Genomic DNA, 21,260 nt, shown 5'->3' on the forward strand with positions numbered 1-21,260 from the left:
CCGAAATGTTCGCTATCCGAAACAATTTTCTCCATAAGGAATAAAGGAAATAGAAATAATTGGTTCCTAGCCCCTGTTGACTCGCTAATATATGAAAGTTACAGGCTATATAGGTATGTTTTTTAAATGGGAACAGTTATAATACAGTACAAATGATGTTAAATAAAAATAAAAACATTAAAGAAAGCATTTAAACATAAGAAAACATAGGAAAACTTATCGTTTTGACTGACATGTAGCATTGGTAGGCTTGGCTATGACCGACTGAAAATGCAATGTGTAGGAACAAAATCATTATGAATAAGCACATAACATAATTCTGTAACTAAAAACTAAAGAAATGACACTACAGCATGGAATAAATAAAAAAAATGTGGAATCTTACCTTTCTAGTGAGGCGATTACGACAGCAAAGGGAGGGTCACGGCAGAGGAGGGAGGGTCACGGCAGAGGAGGAAGGGTCACGGCAGAGGAGGGAGGGCATATAACAGATACGCTACGTATGGCAGAAAACAATAGCACTGGGTAACTTTAATACGTAAACACATTTTACTGTTTACTGTACATAACTTAATTTTACGAAACTAATTTACAAAACACTTTTTTTTTATTTTTATGCTTTTTTTTTTATGGAGGTGTGGGGAGGAAGGGGTGGAATTACTGCTTAGAGGGGGAATCCCCCTCCATGAGAACATCGGGGGATGTCCTCTGTCGCTTTGAGGTTGAAGAAAAAAACTTGTCCAGTGTCTGTTGCTTCTGCCTTTTTTGTAGCACTTTTCGATAATACGACATCACATTATCATTGAACATGTTCAGGCTCCTACTGCCTACCGCACTGTTTGGGAAAGATTTTTCTACAAACAATTGCAATTCCCCCCACTTAGCACACATTTCTTTAATCACTGAACTTGGGACTTCCTCCTTCCCTTCCTCTTCCCCCTCCAAAGACATATCCTCAGCCAAATTCTTTTCTTGCTCAGCCTGAAGGTGCTGCAACTCTTCAGTAGTGAGTTCATTACTGTGCTCCTCCACAAGTTCTTCAACATCGTTATTATCCACCTCCAACCCCATGTTTTGGCCCAGGGAAACAATTTCATCAACAATTTCTGGTTCGAATCCTTCAAAATCTCGCTCTGGAACACAGTCTGGCCAGAGTTTCCTCCGTCCTGCATTCATATTACGGTAGGTCACTTGGTTCCATGCATTATCAATAAGATGAACACAATTCAAAATGTTGAAATGATTCTTCCAAAATTCCTTCAGAGTTAAGTTGGTATCGTTCGTTATATCGAAGCACTTTCTGAATAAGGCTTTCGTGTACAATTTCTTGAAGTTTGAAATGATCTGTTGATCCATGGGCTGCAGCAAAGGGGTTGTGTTCGGTGGCAGATAACGAACTTGAATAAAGTCGAACTCTTCTTCTAAGTACTCGTCGATGTTTGGAGGATGTGCTGGAGCATTATCCAGCAGGAGAAGGCATTTGAGGGGAAGGTTGTTCTTCTCTAGGTATTCTTTCACAGCCGGGGCAAAAACTTCGGTCACCCACTCGACAAAAAATTGGCGGGTCACCCAGGCCTTAGAATTAGACCTCCACATAACAGGCAATTTCTGTTTTATTACATTATGCTTCTTAAATACTCTTGGATTGTCCGAATGGTAGACTAACAGCGGCTTCAGCTTAAAATCCCCACTGGCGTTACTGCACAATAGAACAGTTAGCCTATCTTTCATAGGCTTGTGCCCTGACAATGCTTTCTCTTCCTTCGTTATGTACGTTTTATTCGGCATCTTCTTCCAAAACAGGCCTGTTTCATCCGCATTAAATACCTGTTGCGGGACGTAACTTTCTTCTTCTATGATTTTTTTGAATTCTAGGATGAACTTCTCGGCCCCTGCCTTGTCGGAACTAGCTGCTTCCCCATGCCTTATGACGCTGTGGATGCCTGTTCTGTGCTTAAATTTTTCAAACCAGCCTCGACTGGCTTTGAAAACAAAATCACTCAAAGCACTTGTCTCTGGGGTTTTCTTCTTCAAATCTTCGTAGATTTGCAGCGCCTTCTCACTAATGAATGCCTCACTGATGCTAGCACCTTCTAACTGTTTTTCATTTATATACACAAGCAACAACTTTTCTACTTCGTCTATTATTTGAGGCCTTTGCTTTGTTATAATACTCACTCCTTTTGACACATTAGCTTCTTTAAGCTGCTCCTTTTTCTTTAAAATCGTCGAGATTGTCGACTTTGACTTGCCGTATTCTCTTGCGATATCCGACACACGCATGCCTCATTCATACTTGGCAATAATTTCTTTTTTCAATTCAATTGTTGGCCGCTGCCTTATTACTGCACTGCTACCAGCTCTCTAAATCTTCTTTGGAGCCATGATTGAGGGCTATATATTATTAAATAAAGCAACAAAATCACTAAATAAGAAGGATGCACACCGATAAAGATAATGAACGTCTGTTCGTAACCGTGTCTCGAGCGCAAAGGAAGATGGGAAGCTGTCCGCTGGTCGCGTGTGCATGACGTAGCAATCTGTTTGCTATCCGAAATTTTGTTCGCTATCGGAGGCAAATTTTTAGTGAAATTTTTGGTCGTTATCCGAATTGTTCGTTATCAAAGGCGTTCTCTAACCGAGGTTCTACTGTATATTACTAGATTAAATGCAGGGGAAACATTAGTGTGTAAGTATTTTAATTACTCAACAATTTAGGTATGAGACAGAACAGAGAACATCCATCTTGTTCTATATAGGAAGATGTAGGATAACAGGAAACAGAGCAGAATGCAACAAATTTAATTTGCAACCTATTTTCCCAAAGAAACTAAATGTCATGAAAGATGCCCAAGCACATGTTGCTAATAAGTTAAAGAATATCATCAATGTATATAGTTCAGAATGGGTAATCAGAATTGAACATGGAAATAACAAAAAATATAAGCAAACTAAGTGTAAAAAGGAGATCCAGGATCAAAGCAATGGGGAGGAGCTGATATTCTTCACATAATTTTCACTGTGTAGAAAACGGTTAGTGATATTACCATTGCTCAAAAATTGAATCATCTTGTTATGTTTGAGTCCTTGCCATACCATGACAGTCATAGACTGATCTTGAATATTGTCACTTTTTTAAAAACTGATTACTATATGATTTTACCTTAAACTACAAATATTTCTTGAATTGTTTTTGAATTTGATCAGATGTGATGGCAATGTGTGAAGTGTTTTTATCCTAATAGATAAATCAACAGTCAATTTGTAGATCCTGAAAAACCTATTGCAGGTATATGATCAAAGATCTCTTCTGAATCCAGGTTACACTAAGAAGATGAAACCTAAAGTTTATAGATGGAATTAGTTATTAAGAATAAGCAGGGAAAATATGTCTGAATGTGTATGTGAATTAATGTGTTTAATTCAAATAAATATATCTGTTTGATTTGGCTGTTATTTCCGTTAATTGCATTATTTCCACGATTTGTGCTAAATCAGGTAAACCTGAATGGATTAAGCAGGTTTCACACTGGAAGAGTGAATGATATACTGCTATTGCGGCCATGATGTAAAAAATGAATTTGGAAAATTACTGAAAAAGTGCTGAAGAGACTGAAAATGTAATGCTCAAAGAAAACAAAGTGTTGCAAGTAATTGTTTTAGTCATATACATAAAACTAGCCAGATGCTGCTAGGATTTGCTGTAAGTGATGTGAATTCTGTGTATCCGAAATTCTGTTTATTTTTTCAATAAGGAATGAACTATAACTTTTTTAAACAAGAACCTAGGTTTATAATTTTTAGCATATGCACTACTTCAAGTATTCAGTTAGGCTTTCATTTTCCTTAGTGTACTATTACACAATGTGATGGACCATAATACTTTCATATGTACCTGATTTTAGGAACTGCTCTGATATGTGATTGTACCATAAAATGACACTCATAATGGTGCATTAGATGTGGAAATAAGCATTAAAATGAGTTTGTGATCAGACAACACTAATATATGGCCATATATTCTTTTTTGTAAATGTAAATTTCTGTTATTGACTAATTCAGAATGTGTAATAATACCACTTCTTATGTTTTTATGAACAATATACATTTTATCTGAAAGTGCAGCTGTATATAGTTTTTAAAATTAAGCTAAACTAAAAATTCACCATTGTGGAAAGTCAGATAGTCGAACCTTGGATTCAGGAGGAACAGTGTGGTTTTTGTCCCAGTCGCAGAACAGTGGACCAGCTCTACACCCTTGGCAGAGTCCTGGAGGGTGCATGGGAGTTTGCCCAACCAGTCTACATGTGTTTTGTGGACTTTGAAAAGACGTTCGACCATGTTTCTCTGGGAATCCTGTGAGGGGTGCTCCGGGAGTATGGGGTACCGGACCCCCTGATAGGGCTGTTTGGTCCCTGTACAACTGGTGTCAGAGCTTGGTCCGCACTACCGGCAGTAAGTCGATCCCGTTTCCAGTGAGAGTCCGCCAGGGCTGCCCTTTTTCACCGGCTCTGTTCATAACTTATATGGACAGAATTTTTAGGCGCAGCCAGGGTGTTTTGGGGGTCCAGTTTGGTGGGCTCAGGATTGGCTCACTGCTTTTTGCAGATGATGTTGTCCTGTTTGTCCTGTTTGCTACATCAGGCTGTGATCTTCAGCTCTCTCTGGATCGGTTTGTAGCCGAGTATGAAACGGCTGGGATGGGAATCAGCACCTCCAAATCCGAGACCATGGTTCTCAGCCGGAAAAGGGTGGAGTGCCCTCTCAGGATTGGGAGCGAGATCCTGCCCTAAGTGGAGGAGTTCAAGTATCTCAGGGTCTTGTTCACGAGTGAGTGAAGAATAGTGCGGGAGATCGCCAGGCGGATCAGTGCGGCATCTGCAGTGATGCAGGCTCTGCATCGGTCTGTCGTGGTGAAAAAGGAGCTGAGCCGCAAGGCAAAGCTTTCAGATTGCCAGTTGATCTACGTTCCTACCCTCACCTATGGTCATGAGCTATGGGTAGTGACCGAAAGAACGAGATTGCGAAGCGGTTGAAATGAGTTTACTCCGCAGGGTGTCTGGGCTTTCCCTTAAAGATAGAGTGAGAAGCTCGGTCATCCAGGAGGAGCTCAGAGTAGAGCCATTGCTGTTCCGCATCGAGAGGAGTCAGATGAGGTAGCTTGGGCATCTGATCAGGATGCCTCCTGGACGCCTCCCTGGTGAGGTGTTGCGGGCACGTCTAACTGAGAGGAGGCCCTGGGGAAGACCCAGGACATGCTGGAGGGACTATATCTTTCAGCTGGCCTGGGAACGCCTCGGAAATCCCCCAGAAGAGCTAGTAGAAGTGGCTGGGGAGAGGGAAGACTGGGCATCTTTGCTCAAGCTGCTGCCCCCGCGACCCAATTTCAGATAAGTGGAAGAGGATGGATGGATGGATGGAAAGCATACCTGTTGTCAGTCATGGTTAGAGCAGAAGAGTAATCAAATGGATAATTTTTCTTTTGGAAGACAGACAGTGAGTCAAAAGAAATGTAGACCTGGAATTCTGAGAAAACAGCTAAACCAAGTCTTCATAGCTGGCAGACACAAGTAAAAGCTCATCAAGTAGAATTTTACTATTAACTTATAATCATTTCATACCAAATTACTTAATCCTAAGCCCCTGTTGCATGGCATGATTTTTGAAGTGATTTTCAGTTGTAGCTTTCACTTATATAACTTTGACATTCCCAGTGACTCGGTCAGAGCAGTCTGCGACTTTCCACAAAAAATTCAAAGAAGCTGTAGGGAATGGCTCCTGTGTGTGCGAAAGTGGACAACTAGTAAGCACTAAGCTAGAGATACAATGCATAGAATACATTGGTAAGGCAAGAAGAAAAGCAGTTGTTTGGGACTATGCAGAAAGAAGAAAGGCTTCTCTGTCCAGTGTCTAGTGTTTGTTGTTCCAGCGATAGACTGAAAAAAAAAAGACAGGATCTTATTTATGAAAGTTTGGATTTGTCAGTTTTGCATTTCAGGTTGTTGAGTATTTTTATTTTTATGTCAATTATAGGGTGGTCCAGATCTAATTATGCAACTGTTCGACTGACAACCGTCTCCCCGCCATTTTGGAATGCAGGGCAGGTGCTGCCATCTATCGGCAACAAAAAGAATTTTAAGTGAAATCTCTATGTGCAGGGCAGGTGCTGTGAATTCTTTATGTAATAAACTTAATAAGTTATAGCCTAATGAAAATTGCATAATTAGAACTGGACCACCCTATACATCATAACACTGCCATTGTGGGTTTTTGTTGTTTCCAGAGGTGTAGCTTTACTTTACTGTTCTATGGGTTGGTTGCCTGTCACAAGATCAACATCAGCTAAATCTGATGTCATGGCACCATGTGTATAATATAAGATGATGTGTACATGGTTTCACATGGTTTAGACCAAGAAACTTTGCAAATTGGTTTTGTTTTTATAGTAAGAACTTCAGCTAATATGTTGAGTTTTTTTTTAGTTTGTTTTGACAAGAAATAATTCTTTTGCATATTGTAATTTGACGTTTAATGTTTTCTTTGTTTGACGGAATTTTGACCAGGTCCCTGTCCCTGACTACATCTTTGCTTTTCTCTTTTTTTAATTTTCAACTCCTGAAAATTTTTCATTCTTTAAAACCTGTGTATCAGCAGTTCGCAGGATGACAATAATGTGTGCATATATACAATACTTAGTGAATCTGGTTATTTTTCTATTTTGAACATATACTAAAAAATTTGATTTTAATTATTTAATTTAATTATTTTTATTATTATGTCATTAATGACTTCTTGTCGCCATTTTGTATGAGTTACTTTTAATTCCAGCCTCCATTTTGTGTTTATTTTTTCCACATTGTTTACTGTTGCTATGCATGTTTATTTTTCCTCACTTCATTCTGGCTACAATTCTATTTTACAGAGTGTTTCAACATATATACAGTATTTATATTATATGCATGGATGTCAATGGAGTGGGGGCGAGGCATGTATCCCTCTGGAAAATTGAGTTATATGTATTATTACTGTATTGCTGTATTTGCATAAAAGGATTTGGAGTGGAATTACTGTAGCAAAGCTACACATTATATTGTGTTTTCAACTTTCCTTTTGTTTTAAAAATGTTTCAAGCTTTGTGTATTTATACATCTGTTGTATTGTTGCTGTTTAATACTTAATTGTACACCAGTCCTTTGCTATCTGTAATCTCTGTTTATATGAATATTGGCTGTTACAGTTCTACATTGAAAACGTATAATCTGAATCAGTATTTGGAATAACTTTCAAGCACACGCATCAGCAAAGTATTTTTAAATTGCTTGTTATGTCCAAATGGTGAAAAGTGCGCTATTGACTTCTCATGTGTTAGATATTAATAGGATTACTTTTTGTGCTCTCCTTGTTCTACAAGTGTTGTACCTTTGATTTTTCACTGTTATTTTTGCCCCATTATTAAATAAAAATGTCTACAAAGGAAGTGGAAAAGAATAATGTAACCACATTTCCAGCACCTCTTCCTCTCATCACCCAAATGCAGTTCAACTGTCAGTTCTTTTAAAAACTGCCTTATTTTATTTGGCTTAGCGTTATATGCATTCATTTTGTGTTTTTATTGTTTATTTATATTGCAGTACATTCCAATTTCAGTATAGAAGAAAATGAAGAGTATCTTTGTGTTTACCTTTGCACCACAATTAAGCATACACACTAGTAAGATTATAGCATTAAACAAATAGGTAATTTGGTGTTTTAGATACTTTTCATTGCATAGAAATCCTTTATTTTCAGTTATTTAGGTGCATAAGAGTTTTTTTAGTAGTTTTTGGGGAAAGTGATTAAGGGAACGTGTAAAACACTGTCATTTTTCCAAGCAAACATATTGGAATATTGGCCTTCACTATCTGAACATTTGCTATCGGATACATTTTCAGCAACAGATTAGGTCTGGATAGCAAGAGATTGCTCAATTTCTGGTGGCGTGACACCACATGACTTTGAATTGGTGAACCGGTGAATTGCACACTTTTATTACCCCTGAGGGAATCAGTCTGATTTTAATGCTAAGAGTTGCAGGGGATGACAAATTACACAAGTTCCCAATAATTTTTTCCACCGTTTAAAATATACCCTTATAACAACTGACTTTGCAGAAAAAAATAGTGTGACATAGCATTTTGTCTTTGCCTGTGGGTATAGCTTCACACTGTAGCAGAGTACCATGGAGACCTCTAAATCTCTTAACTATGATTACATTTACCTGTGATGATTTGGACAGATTACTAGAGCAGCATTCTAAATTTTTCTTCAAACTATTTAGTTTAATAGTAGCACTAATAGAAACATAAAAGTTAAGTTATAAACACTGTAAGAGTCTGTCTCTTTGGCAAATCAAATTAACATTTAGAGATGCTGTATCTCAAAAAATGTCCTATTCTTTGACTTCTTGTCCATTTTAAGATGTCTCAAATACATTTCAAGATATCTTATATTAAACAGGAAGTCACATTGAAATAATAGGTAATTTTACAGGAAGTCATTCTGAGATATTTTGAAATGCATTTAAGGTACCTTAAAATGCTTGCAAGGTCAGTTTAAAATATCTAAAACTTCATTTGAGATAGCTTGAAATGCACACGCATTTATTTTGAGATATCTGAAAATGTATTTGAGATATCTCAAAATTAATTGCAGATATCTTAAAATGTAAAGGAAACTATTTTAAGATATCTTAAAAAGCCTTTCAGGTAAGTTAAAAAGTAAATTACATTTTAAGATATCTGAAATGCATTTTGAGTTATCTCTAAATGCTAATTCAACTTGCCATATGTCTCTTTAGTTAAATCAGTGAGGTGTTTAATATTTCTGTCTCCAAAACCCCTTTCACACACAGTTTTAATCATAATTAATTTACTGGGAAAAGGTAAGAGTTGAAATGTTGGGCCAATTGATTCAATGGTGAATGGGCCCCAAGTGCGAAAGGGGGATCATGCCATCACTCACTGCTAGATAAGTTAAACTGGCAATGCTTCAGCATTTATGTGTGGAGGAGGTTTAAATATCAAGTGCACAGCAGCTTCCTTGCTCTGTGTGTGTCAATGACATCCGAGGACATTGCACTTTCCCCATGTTAATCCAGGCAAAATGTTATACAGCGGCTACAGTCTTAAGTCATTTTCCACTTCTTTTTAACATTTAAATGACAGACTGTGGACTTGGTGAAGTACATTATTTTTTTTTTAGTATTTGGCAAACCATGTTATTACTATAACATTATACTGTATGTAACAGCTTGCTGAGTTGAAAAGTCATTTAGCACAATGAGAAATGTGAAAAGTGAAGAGTGGAAAAGTCATTTAGCACAATGAGATGTGTGAAGAGTTGGCTGAGGACAAGTAGGATGCACATTTATCTTCACTGTGAATGATGAGTGTTTGCAGACGTAAGATTCTTCAGCATAAGAATGAACTAAGTGAAAGAGTTATTAACAAGTTCATGCAAAATGAATGCCAACCACATCATTGATTTACCTCTCATATTATAGTCTTATATATGCAACTGGACTGCACTTGATACAATATATAATATTACTAACTGATATACTTACGTAAAAAAATGCATTTTCAGAATAAAGAAATTAAATGTTATGCTGTTATGTTATTTCTGTTTAATATCAACCAAATACACTGTTTACCTGTCTTTCTTATTAGTTCTATTGCTCTCTATTAATGTGCCTTAGTTTTCTGGTTCACAGAAAATTTTGCTACAAATGCAAAATTTCTTCCAAACATCCATAACTGTATGATGTTTTTGTATTTTTGTTTATGTATTTTGTAACTACAGCCTCAAGCAACATTGCTTTGTCATCAGTGATCATATGCCACCTATTACACTTTATTATTTATAAATTGGTGTATTTTCTGTCATAATTTTTTTTTTGTTCTTTATTTCGCCTTATACAATTTCTTGTATTAGGAATTTGTTAGTTTTCACATACCCCTTGGGGTCAGAGCACAGGGTCAGCCATTGTACAGCGCCCCTGGAGCAATTGAAGGTTAAGGGCCTTGCTCAAGGGCCCAGCAGAGTAGGATCTCTTTTGGCAGTGATGGGGATTCGAACCGGCAACCTTCTGGATACCAGTGCAGATCCTTAGCCTCAGAGCCACCACTCCGCCCAAATGTTTTTTGTTAAAACAACTTAAATTTTTTTTTCATATTGTGCTTTTCAGTTATATATGTGTTATGCTCATGTCCAGTTTATTAGGTGTATATACTTGTTAACACAATAGTTTCATCCACCAAAAAGCAAATCATATGGCAGCAGCTCACTATACAGTATACAGTATATATCCTCTTTAATAAAATCCCTGTGTGCGTCCAGGTGTCCGTGTGTGTGTGTCTTCTGGTGAAGTGTGCATATGCGGGGCACGGTGCGATGCACGATATCACTGTCAGAGAAACTTACAGGCGTTTTACGGAAATGCAAACCAGTATTACTGCGAGAGGAAATTAAAGGTACACAATACAGTGACGCATATTATAGCCACACACAAGCCAGTATTACTGACAGAGAAAATTAAAGGCATTTTACCGATGCGCACGCCTGTATTACCGCCAGAGAAAATTAAAGGTATATTACGGACGTACAAGACAGTATTACTGTCACAGAAAATTAAAGACACACAATACACGGCGGCAGCCCACGAAGAACGGTCAGCTCAGCAAGTAAACATCAACAAAAGAAAGGCTGAAAGACAAAGAAAAATACGACCAACAAACAGAATGAGGTCAAGGTCCCTTGCCATTTAATATAGACTGTTCCTACTAATGTTTATGCACTACTGTTCTAGCGCCCGTTATTGTAACGGGCTTAATAACTAGTAGTATATAATGCAGAAATGATTGAGAAGTTTAGTTGCTGTTAAGTCTAACAATAGAATCAAAAAGATTAATTGATCTAAGCAGCTTACGTTATTGGTTCCTGCCTCTCAGTAACATCAGTTTTGATGGGATCTCTACATACTACAATGCAGAATTTACCGAGATGGCTTAATAAAAAAACACCCAGTGAGCAGCAGTTATTTAGGTTTAAACATCTGGTTAATTAGAGAAGTCAGAGGAGAATGGCCAGAATTGTTCAGGCTAATAGACTTTCCACTACTCAAATAACAGCTATTTACTTTAGTAGTGTGCAGAAGGGCACCTCTGTAAGTATGGTACGTTAGACCTTGATATAGATAGAATGACATAGAACAAGGCCATGTTGGGTTACACTTCTATAAGCTAAGAACAGTGAAATTATGCTAAAGTGGGCATGTGATTTTGCAAAGCACGGATCTTCTCAATCTGGTTTCACAAACATTACAGTGACTTCATTTTACATCGATGCCCTGTATAGTCCACAGGTCTCATTCCAATAGCACACTTTTGATGTGAGGTGGAGCAGGTGGTTTGCAACATGAATATGCAGTTGAAAACACTTGCAGGGACTTTGTGATGTTATCAGATCAACAAGTAGAATGCATAAGAACATTTCAAGCAACTTGTAAAATCTGTGCCTTGATAAATTTTGGCTGTTCTGAAGTGGAAATGAATAAAACCCAGTACTAATAAGTTTATATAACATGTGGCAACAGAGTGTATATTAGGCATACTCATATACTCTATATTCAATTCCTACTTAAGTAATGTGTACAGAAATTATAAAAGAAATTTGATAATACAAGGAATTAAGACTGTCGGTTGAAAATTAGCCTAAAATTAAAATAATCATAGTAAGTGATTACTAATAAGGATGTTTAATAAACCATATTAAAACTTAACTTTAAAACTTAACCCTCTTAGATCAAAGGTTTTTGCCTGAGTAAAATAACATGTTTTGGACTGTCACTGTATAAAGGTAGTAGGTGATAAAGTTTGAGGAGATCTTTAAAAATGTATTTAGTACTTATTTAGTCCTTTTACTATGGTGAGCTGTTTCAGTCAAAAAAAATAAGTTCAATCCAAGTGCAGCCCTTGATCCTTTCAACTCAGTTCATAGCTTTTTCTCCTTTTGTTCTAGTAAAACATTTGTTACCCTCAATAAAAATCCTCAGTGTTCAACAACAATGTCCTCAAAGGTTGCAATGCACAGAAAAATATTATTAGTACAACAGAATTTTTAGCTGGTTTGTAGTAGATTCTTTACAAACCACTGTAGGTAACATTCATTCATATTTCTAAACCCGATAATTTCAGTTCAGGTTTGCAGGAGAGGAGAATCATTTCTGTGAGCAATGCAGGAACCATCACTGGACAGGTGGCCTTTCCTTCATGAAGGGGACAGTCACGCAACTAATTCAAACTCAGTCATGTTTGGCTGATTAAGAGTTGTAAATCAATGTCACATGTTTAAATGTGATTATTGAGACATACTTTTATTAATACGATTTTCATGAGTGTAGGAACATTAGATGAATATTTACATTAATGTAATGTATTTGTACAAACAAGCATACAAATAGAGTACATTCATGCAAAATGTTTCACATTATTATGTGGCATATGTACTTACATACACTACACACTGCTTCAGGGTCTCAGGGTGCCAGATGATGTGCTGGCAGCACTTGGTGCAAGGGAGAAAACAACCCTGGACAAGGTGCCAATCCATTGTGGGGAGCAAATACATATGCACATTTACTCAACCGAAGCCAATTTATTTTAATAACCCGTTCAACTCAGGGTTCCATTCACATCAGAAGAGATTTTTATGGTGACAAATTTTCCCAAAATTGGGGAGGTTATAATGAGATGTGAGCAACAATACTGGCAGACAGAATTTTGTATAACCTGCTTATCATGGCTCTTCTCCTTCATACTCATCCTGATCTGCCTTCCCATTCTGCCTTGTATTGCCAGTTGTGTTTGGCAAGTCTTGGGTTCTCAGATTCCTCAGTGGTGTCAGGGAAGTTGACAACATCTGCACATGCTTCCATTTACTTTTTTTCTTTTTTCATAATTAGTGCCTGATTTAAATTTTAATTTTATCAGGTTAATTACGACAATTATTTAGGTTACTGCTGTTTCTGTTACTTCAGTCAAGGTTGTTGTTTTTTCACAATAGAATTTTAGCAAAAGAAAGGTCAAAATCTTTTTACTGCAAATAAGACCTAGAGCCTACTGGTAGAATATGCTTTCAACAGTGATTAGGTCACTATTGCAGTAAAATTAAGAGAGACACTCTTCAAATAAGTGAATACAGTGGTAGTAATCCAGACAAGAAAGAAATTAATTATGAGCATTTCTAAACCAAATTAATGTATTAATAACGCTGGCTTTTCATTTAGAGAGTTTTGAGTTGATTAATTACTGTTTGAAAATACTTTAAAAAAATTGTAAATATTGCTGGTGCTTGGTTCTTTTTTTTTAAGAGGATTATTTAAAAAATGGAGGCGGATTAGCCTTTTTAGTCTTGTTTGTCAAATTACTTCATGAGCCCATGGTGTTTCCTCTGGGGACAATCCTCTAATTTTGCTAAATCTGAACACAAATCTCTTTCTGTAGACTCAATTAATTATGCCTCGAGCTACTGAAGCTCAAGTTGGCCTAATGTAACAAGTGCATAACCTTTAGAGGATGGTAGGCTGTCAAATAGTTGTTGGCAGATTATTAGACCCAAGAAATATTATTTTTAGCAGCTAACAAATCAGGATTTGTTTATGATCTAGAGAAATGAAGATTATTTCATTTGAACTCTGGTGTGACTACAAAACAAACACTTTCATGATGTTGCTTGAAGTTGCTGCTTTAACTATGTTAACTTGATGTATTCAGCGCCTGTCATTATCTAAGATTAAAACTTCAACAAACCACTTAAATCACTAAATGTGCAGCGTGAGTCCTGAAGATGCCCATTCAATATTATTAAAAAGCAGAATGAAAGTATTCAAAACAGAGGTATTGAATAACTTCATTGTTAAACTTTAAAATGTTTAAAATGTATAATTATTGTGTATTTTAGCAGGTAAAATGTAAAAAAAGCTGTCTGCCCTTAAAATATTTTAAAAAACAATAAATATTTGTGTTTTTTAAAAAATTAGACATATATAAACAAAGGTGTGTATATGTGTATGGAGCAATCCGTTCTACTCACGCTCAACCACAGCCACTAGATGGCGCATTCATGCACTTTGAAATTTTTTGCCGCTTGCATACACCTTAGTTCTCACTAGGATAGACATGTGTGTGTATGGAACTGTCCATTCTGCTCACGCTCAACCACAGCTATGGGAGTTGGTGTGAATTCTGTGGAAGATGTAGAAGCTTATCCAAGTGTGACTTGCACTTGGTGAGATAGCGCATGTATGCACTTTTTTCATTTTTTCAGCCCTTGCATGCACCTCACTTCTCATTTAACCCAAGCAGACAAACTCACCTTTGTGGTACATGCACGTTGTATGTTCATACAACAAGCTACCATATGTTTGCCTGATACAGGTTCCTGCCTGTCCCACTCAGGTTGTGCCACGGCTGCACTCAACTACACGTCTGTCTTGGATGCGATACAACCTGTCCTGGCCAACTTGGCTGATGCCTCTGAAAGTTCACTGATATTGTAAAACTGCTAGGGAGTCTTTGGGTTGTTTTTTGTCCCGAAGACCACACTCAACTAGTTTTGAAATAATTAAGCTTGGGATTTTTGGTTAACCATAACTAAAATTATGATTAGAAATAAGTGAGTATAATTAAAAAAGTTTAATCACATAAAAAATACATTTTACCTTTATATATTTCGTATGTTAGATATATTAAGCTTAAAGTAAGTACAGGTACAGAAGATGATCACAGAATCACCCTAGAACAGAACAATTTTTAAAGGCTAAAAGTACATATAAATAAAATGTATAGGTTTATAGGTTCATTCTTGTCAAGTGTACAGGTAATAGTTAAATTTGTACTTGCATGTGCTAATCAACATGCAACACTTTGCTCCTCCTGCACCATGATGAGTGACCCTGAGAACCTTACCTGGAAACTTCTGTCTTCCTTACCTGAAAATCCCAGAACAGTAGTACAAAAGATCCAGCAGAAATAAACAGTAAAATTGACTGAGGCAGGCATTTCATTCTGAAGGCAGACAAGTAGTGCAGGAGTTGTCAGTTCTACTTAACTATTCTAAGGCCACTGATTTTCTTTGTTACTTGTATTTTAACTATATTCTAGTGGTGATGCACTAGGTAGGCTGTAACGTAGTTGAATATACTATATTTTGTATTATTCTTTTTATTGTAATTAGCTTTCGTTTTCATTAAAAATTGACATTTTTAAAATATTAATTTGAAATGAATTCTTACATTTTTCTTGTCCCAGGGGTTCAGATGGGAGGATTCATTGGAGGGCTAGAGAGGTGAGGAGAACTACAAGATGACACGGGCTTCATGCCTGCAACAGATAACCAAACCATTTAAAGTGCTATCACAGTTGCTATAACAGAGGCCTGGAACTACACAGTGAACATTAAGAGCACTAATGTCACTTATTTCTTCCAGATTGATCACACATTAACCTGGGAAACAGAGTTGAACAACTTGGGTGTTTCCCCAGGTCTGGCTCTAGACAACTATTTGTGTTGAGATGTTCTTGCACAATAGTAGACTATGGCAAAGCAGTTAGAATTCTGAAAACTCATATTTAAGGAGGTAATAAAATGATAAACAGAAGTGACAATTTATCATTGGTTGGTTATATTGTATAAAATAATTATATTTCTAATCAAATCCTAAATAACTCTTTTATTTACTGAAAGTAGGGCTAGTGTCCATACTTCCATATTCAGCCCTTTACATGACTGTTGTCTGTGTTAAGTGCTGTCTGTGTTACTCCAGTGTTCTTCCCACATTCACAATGAAATGACGGTCAGAATACTTGGAAATTACAATTTGATCTTTGGATTTGTACAGGAGTAGGTTCTGTGGTAGACACCCAGGATGGATTGTGCATCTCATTATATTATGTTAGCGTAAATATTACAAAAATAAATGGTCCATGCATATTCAAGCTTTATATTATTTTTTTTATAGTTTTACTTAATTTTTCCATAGTGTAAATAAACCAGAATTCCTCAGAATTTCAGAAATTATAGTAATTTTCTATGAGAAATTTAAATTTTTCTGTCCTAACTGATAGTTCACATAATTTGACAGTTATTTTTATTTTATTGTGCATATTTTTTCTTATAAGAGAGTAATTGACCATACTTTAGGTGTTTGTTTTGAGTAGCTGTTAACAATCTGCTTGTCAAACATATGCCTTTTTAACATGATATAAAACAATACAAAATAACAGATTTCAAGAGTGTTATTGTTTTTAATGATAATTTATATCATATTTAATAAAATGTTTATATATACTGTCAATAGCTGGTTTATAATTGATATCTTAAAGAACTTGTTCAGTTGTTTTAAATAATGTGCCCTGTGTATTTGCTGTGGAGCCTAACCACTAGCGGTTACCACAGTGCAGATGTGAAAATAGGTTTGGATCATGGGGAGATTCCACAATACACTTGTAGTTAGCAGAATTTGGTCTGTGGATGGGCAGATAGAAGTGGTGGTGCTGTGCAGAATGTTGGGGCTAAATTAAATAGAGAGCTCTGTTGACATCAGCAAGAAGGTCATTTGGAGAAGGTTCCCCAGCTATGGGAAACATCCTGGGTGGTCCCACTTCCAAAGAAGAACATTCCAGTGATCCCAAGTACTTTAGACCAATTGCTCTTACTTCATTCATTATGAAGACCTTTGAGAGGCTGCTCCTAAAACAGCTACGACCCTTAGTTTAGGAACATCTGGATCCTCTTCAGTTCGGCTGTCAGACACATATAAGTGTGAAGGATACTCTGACCTACATGCTCCACAGAGCCTACACCCATTTGGACAAAGCCGGCACTGCAATCAGAATAATGTTTAATGAATTTTCCAGTGCTTTTAATACCATTCTGCCTCACTGAATAGGGAAAAAGCTCAAAGCTTTGCATCTTGAAACACCCACAGTCTCTTGGATCATGGACTATCTGACCAACAGACGGCAGTTTGTGAGGTTTAGGGACTGTATGTCTGAAATGGTGGTGTGTAATAATGGAGCACCTCAGGGAACTGTCTTGTCTCCCTTCCTATTTACCCTCTACACAGTGGACTTCCAGTTCAATACCAATGCATGCCATCTTACAGACATTTTCAGATAACCCCTTCACCATAGGCTGCTTTAATAATGGAGAGGAGTCAGAGTACAGGAAGGTTGTGGAGGACTTTGTTTTGTGATGCAAGGAGAACCATCTGCAACTCAACATCAGCAAGACAGAAGAGCTGGTAGTAGATGCCTGTGTGAAGGAGCCTCTGAGACCAGTCACCATTCAGGGAGCATTGAACTGGGAGGTTCACATAAACAACAGACTGGACTGTTCTGACAACACAGTGGCACTGTACAAGAAGGGACAGAGCAGATTGTTCTTCCTAAGATCTTTTGATGTATGCAGCAAGCTTCTGGAAATGTTCTATCAGTCCATTGTAGCCAGTGTATTGTTCAATGCCTCAGTCTCCTGGGGAAGCAACTTGAGCTCAAAAGAAGAATAATGCCTAAACAAGCTTATCAGGAAAGTTTCTTCCATTGCAGGGCGAACCTTGCACATGCTGGAAGCTATTGTAGGAAAGAGGATAGTGGTAAAATTAGATGCCATCATAAAAAATACCACTACATTCCATCCAGGAGGCAGTGTCTTAGAACACTTTTAGCCCCAGTACTCGTTCCACCACTTTGTGCTAAGAAGCACCTCTGGGATTATTTCTGCCTAATTCAATGCTTCATCTTTGCATACTCTTTAAGTTTATTTTGAAATTAATGCACCATATACCCAGCCGGGACAGAAACATTTATAGAAGGACCAGGAGAGAAAGTGTAGTCAGGGCATTATCTCCCCTGGGATGCTATAGGGCATCTCTCCTGGTTGCTGGGTCACCACAGATTCTCACAATTCAAATGAGGCTTTTTTAGGACTTCTCACAGTGCTGCTTGTTACTCGGTCATTTAATTTTGTTAAAGTTCTTATTTTGTTGTAATTTTTAATTCTCAGTTCAGTGTAGTTGGTTTGAACATTTTGTAAACCATCTTCAGTATGTTTGTTTCAGTCGTCATATAGGTATTTACTCTAATGTAAACACAAAATCAGACAGTAAATTGCCTTGTTTTTAAATTAGAGATCTTAAGAACAAGCCAGTGGTCTGGAGATCTTTTTTATGATCTACATAATTTATATTAAAATTATGGTGGTCTGTTGTCCTGTCTAGAGTTGATATCTGCCTTGAACCCAGTGCTGCTGGGATGAAAGTGATTATGGTATGCTAAAATATGCTATGATTTTGGTGTCGTGTGTGTTTTTTTTTAACTGAGCTGTTTATGATGCTGAAAGAAAAGTGCATACCAACCATTACCCAATTGATTTTTAGTATCTGTGTATTAACTGACTGTGTCATTATGTTTTTCTTGTACCACTTATTAGACTCAGAGTGACTTTAGTGTCTTTCTTCTTTTTTCCCTTCCTTCCTGATTCTTTTTCTTTCACATCTAGATCCCATATCTTCTTCCTTCCTAGTCATCAGACTGGTGAACTGAGGGTTAGGATGCTATTTTATGGGTGTATCTTGAATGTGGGGTGAAGGATGTGTCATTTTAGCAAGTTTTGGCCAATTCCAAACTGACAAAGTTTCCATTTCCCTCTGGACTGGTTCATTTCTTTTTGATTTCTTCTTTGGACCCACTTAAACATTTTGTTTTGTTGGAAATACCATTCTGAACATTTTCTGCAGTAAACCCTTCTATTACTTCACATAATGGCTATGGCAGAGTGGATTTTTTTTATTTTGCATTAATTGATCTAAATATTAATTAGATGAAATTTGTGTAAGCACCCCTTTGATTAAAGCTGTTATTATATATTATGTTTGTTAGTTTCATCTCTAATTCTAGTTTATTGTTTCTGACTGAAAGATCAGATTTGTTGTGAATCATACAGTAAGCATCTCTTTTTGTTTTAATTTAATCTTCTTTTAGGCTTTTCTATACTGTTTGTTTGCAGCTGCTTCAAAAGCTAAGCGCATCATTATAAATCTATACAATATAATTCATAATACTCAGTAAATCCTCGTTGGTATTTTTCTTAAATTTTAAAAGGCTAATTCTTCTACTGTGTCAGAGGGATCACTTTGTCTTTTCCATATTATAGAGTAGACAATGACAACACAGGAAAACCACAAACCTTGTAATTGGCTTTGGATCATATTCTTCAGGGACTACGTAAGAGACAAAAAAATGCAAAACACAAACTGTTTTCTGATTCACATGTTCCCCTGTTTCATGTTTCCCTGTTGTATTCCTTTGTTTTTGTCACCTTTAGAGAAGCATTTAAAGATCTGGCGCATTCTCCTCCTTATGCCCCTTTTGTCTGTCCGTACTTTACCCTATTAAGTGTGAACTGAATCAGTACGCCGAAGAGGGGTTAGAGAATGGTAAGGGTAGAGAATAAATGATGTTGGAGAAAATTGCAATATAAATGCCTACAAATGAGTTTTAGCACCACTTACTTGTTTATGATGATATGGGCCATAGCACACACATAGCCTACACAAAATATGAATACTTTTAATGCTATAGTTTGTGACCACCAGCATGTAAATCTGATCTGGATTCCATAGTCTGCTCAGGGGAAATTTATCCTTCTATTTTCTGAACTTTTTTTTAAATACCTGGACTATAAGAAACTAGAGCTTATCTTGACACCATCACACCCAAAAAATCTTGAAGTGCCCTCATGTATGCATTTGCCTTTACACAAACTGGACCAATTTATTAACTGTCTGTTAACTAAAATGCATGGCTTTGAGTTGTGAATGCTTTGTGATAGTTGCTTTGTTTAGAAGAGATCCAAATTGATATTTTTCGGTGGCAATATACTACAGTATAGCAACAGGATGGCTTTCATAATGTTGACTGTTTTCTGTTTGCTTCAGTATGCCTTAATGCGTTAACATCTTATTTATATTAAGTATTTCATCTTTACTTTGTCGGAGCTGATTTGCTTTTTGCCTTACTACTATACTCCACTACTGAATAGAATGAAGTGCACACACCAAGAGGCATATAGGCAGAATGCAAATGATATCCTGAATATACCTGCATTGTTGTTTTAATACCAGTAAATTTAGCAACTCGCAGAAAGGTAAGTATAGGTATGTTTGTGAAGTTTTTGGAGGAACGTTCAAGCATTTATAAGCTGTTGAGCATCATACTGCACATAAACAGTGAATTGAAAACGTCCTAGTTTAGATGGACCTTTTGGTTGAGAGAGCTATGATTCAGTCTGTTTATTAATATTTCTCCACTTTGTTTCTCGCCAGTTATTAGATTTTTACTTTGTCTTAGGGACTTTGAACCATAAGAGATTCAGATTTGAAATTTAATTTTGGGAATTTGCTCTGGTTCAAGTTGTTAAAGATTAATAATTTACACACTTTGGTCATTTCTTATGGGCACCATCATTTTCTTTAGCGGTGCCAGAGAATGGAAATGTAACCAGAATTGGAGTCACAGCATTCATTGACCATCCGACTTTGCGGAAAAACCTCAGCACTTAACTTACAATACTCTTCAGTTCTTTATTTTCCTGGTTAACAATCTTAGTGCTTTGTATTTCTGATTATTTGTGTTGAGGAAAGATAAGGAAGTTATTTGGTTTCCACCTTTGCTCCTCTATTTCACAACACCTCTTCTTCTGGTCCTAATCAAACAAACACTTCTGCCTTTTCCTCTCATGGCAGAACAGAGACTTCAGGAATGTACAGGTGTTTGTACTGGAGATTTTGATTTAAACTAACAAGACAATGATTAGCCAGAACAGGTACAGTATGCTAGGAGTCCATTTTTACAGTTGAATGGTAACTACAAATACTGCTGTGCATTCAGGAGAAGCTTGAAAATGGCTAAGTGAATACACTTTGACAGATCTATAGCTATAGGTTTGTATCAACCAAACCTATAGCCATTAAGCAATAGCATTCCAATCCCAACTTTCAAGATGTGGTGTTCAAACTGACCTAAAGAAATTTGAAGAAACTGGGACTACTGAAGAGAGAAAATGTAGCAGAATGCTGAAAAGCTGCCCGCATCTGATGAATGGTGTTTAAAGGTCATTCCTGTAGACCCTCTATACCCTGAGCGGCCCTATACTGGACTGAG

At 36.9% G+C, this 21,260-nt stretch overlaps 1 protein-coding gene across 1 annotated transcript; it reads right to left on the reverse strand.

The window, feature by feature from the left end:
* Nucleotides 1-657: 657 nt before the first annotated feature.
* On the reverse strand, nucleotides 658-2,283 carry LOC114645580 (tigger transposable element-derived protein 1-like). Its single transcript, XM_028793418.1, has one exon. It carries the CDS (start codon nucleotides 2,281-2,283, stop codon nucleotides 658-660), a length of 1,626 nt encoding a protein of 541 aa, XP_028649251.1.
* Nucleotides 2,284-21,260: the final 18,977 nt, after the last annotated feature.

This window comes from Erpetoichthys calabaricus, chromosome 2 (assembly GCF_900747795.2).
Source record: "Erpetoichthys calabaricus chromosome 2, fErpCal1.3, whole genome shotgun sequence".
Lineage (NCBI taxonomy): Eukaryota > Metazoa > Chordata > Cladistia > Polypteriformes > Polypteridae > Erpetoichthys > Erpetoichthys calabaricus.

What these genes read in the sequence shown, in the direction of transcription:
- LOC114645580 (XM_028793418.1), bottom strand. Translation starts at nt 2,283, where the DNA reads ATGCGTGTGTCGGATATCGCAAGAGAATACGGCAAGTCAAAGTCGACA.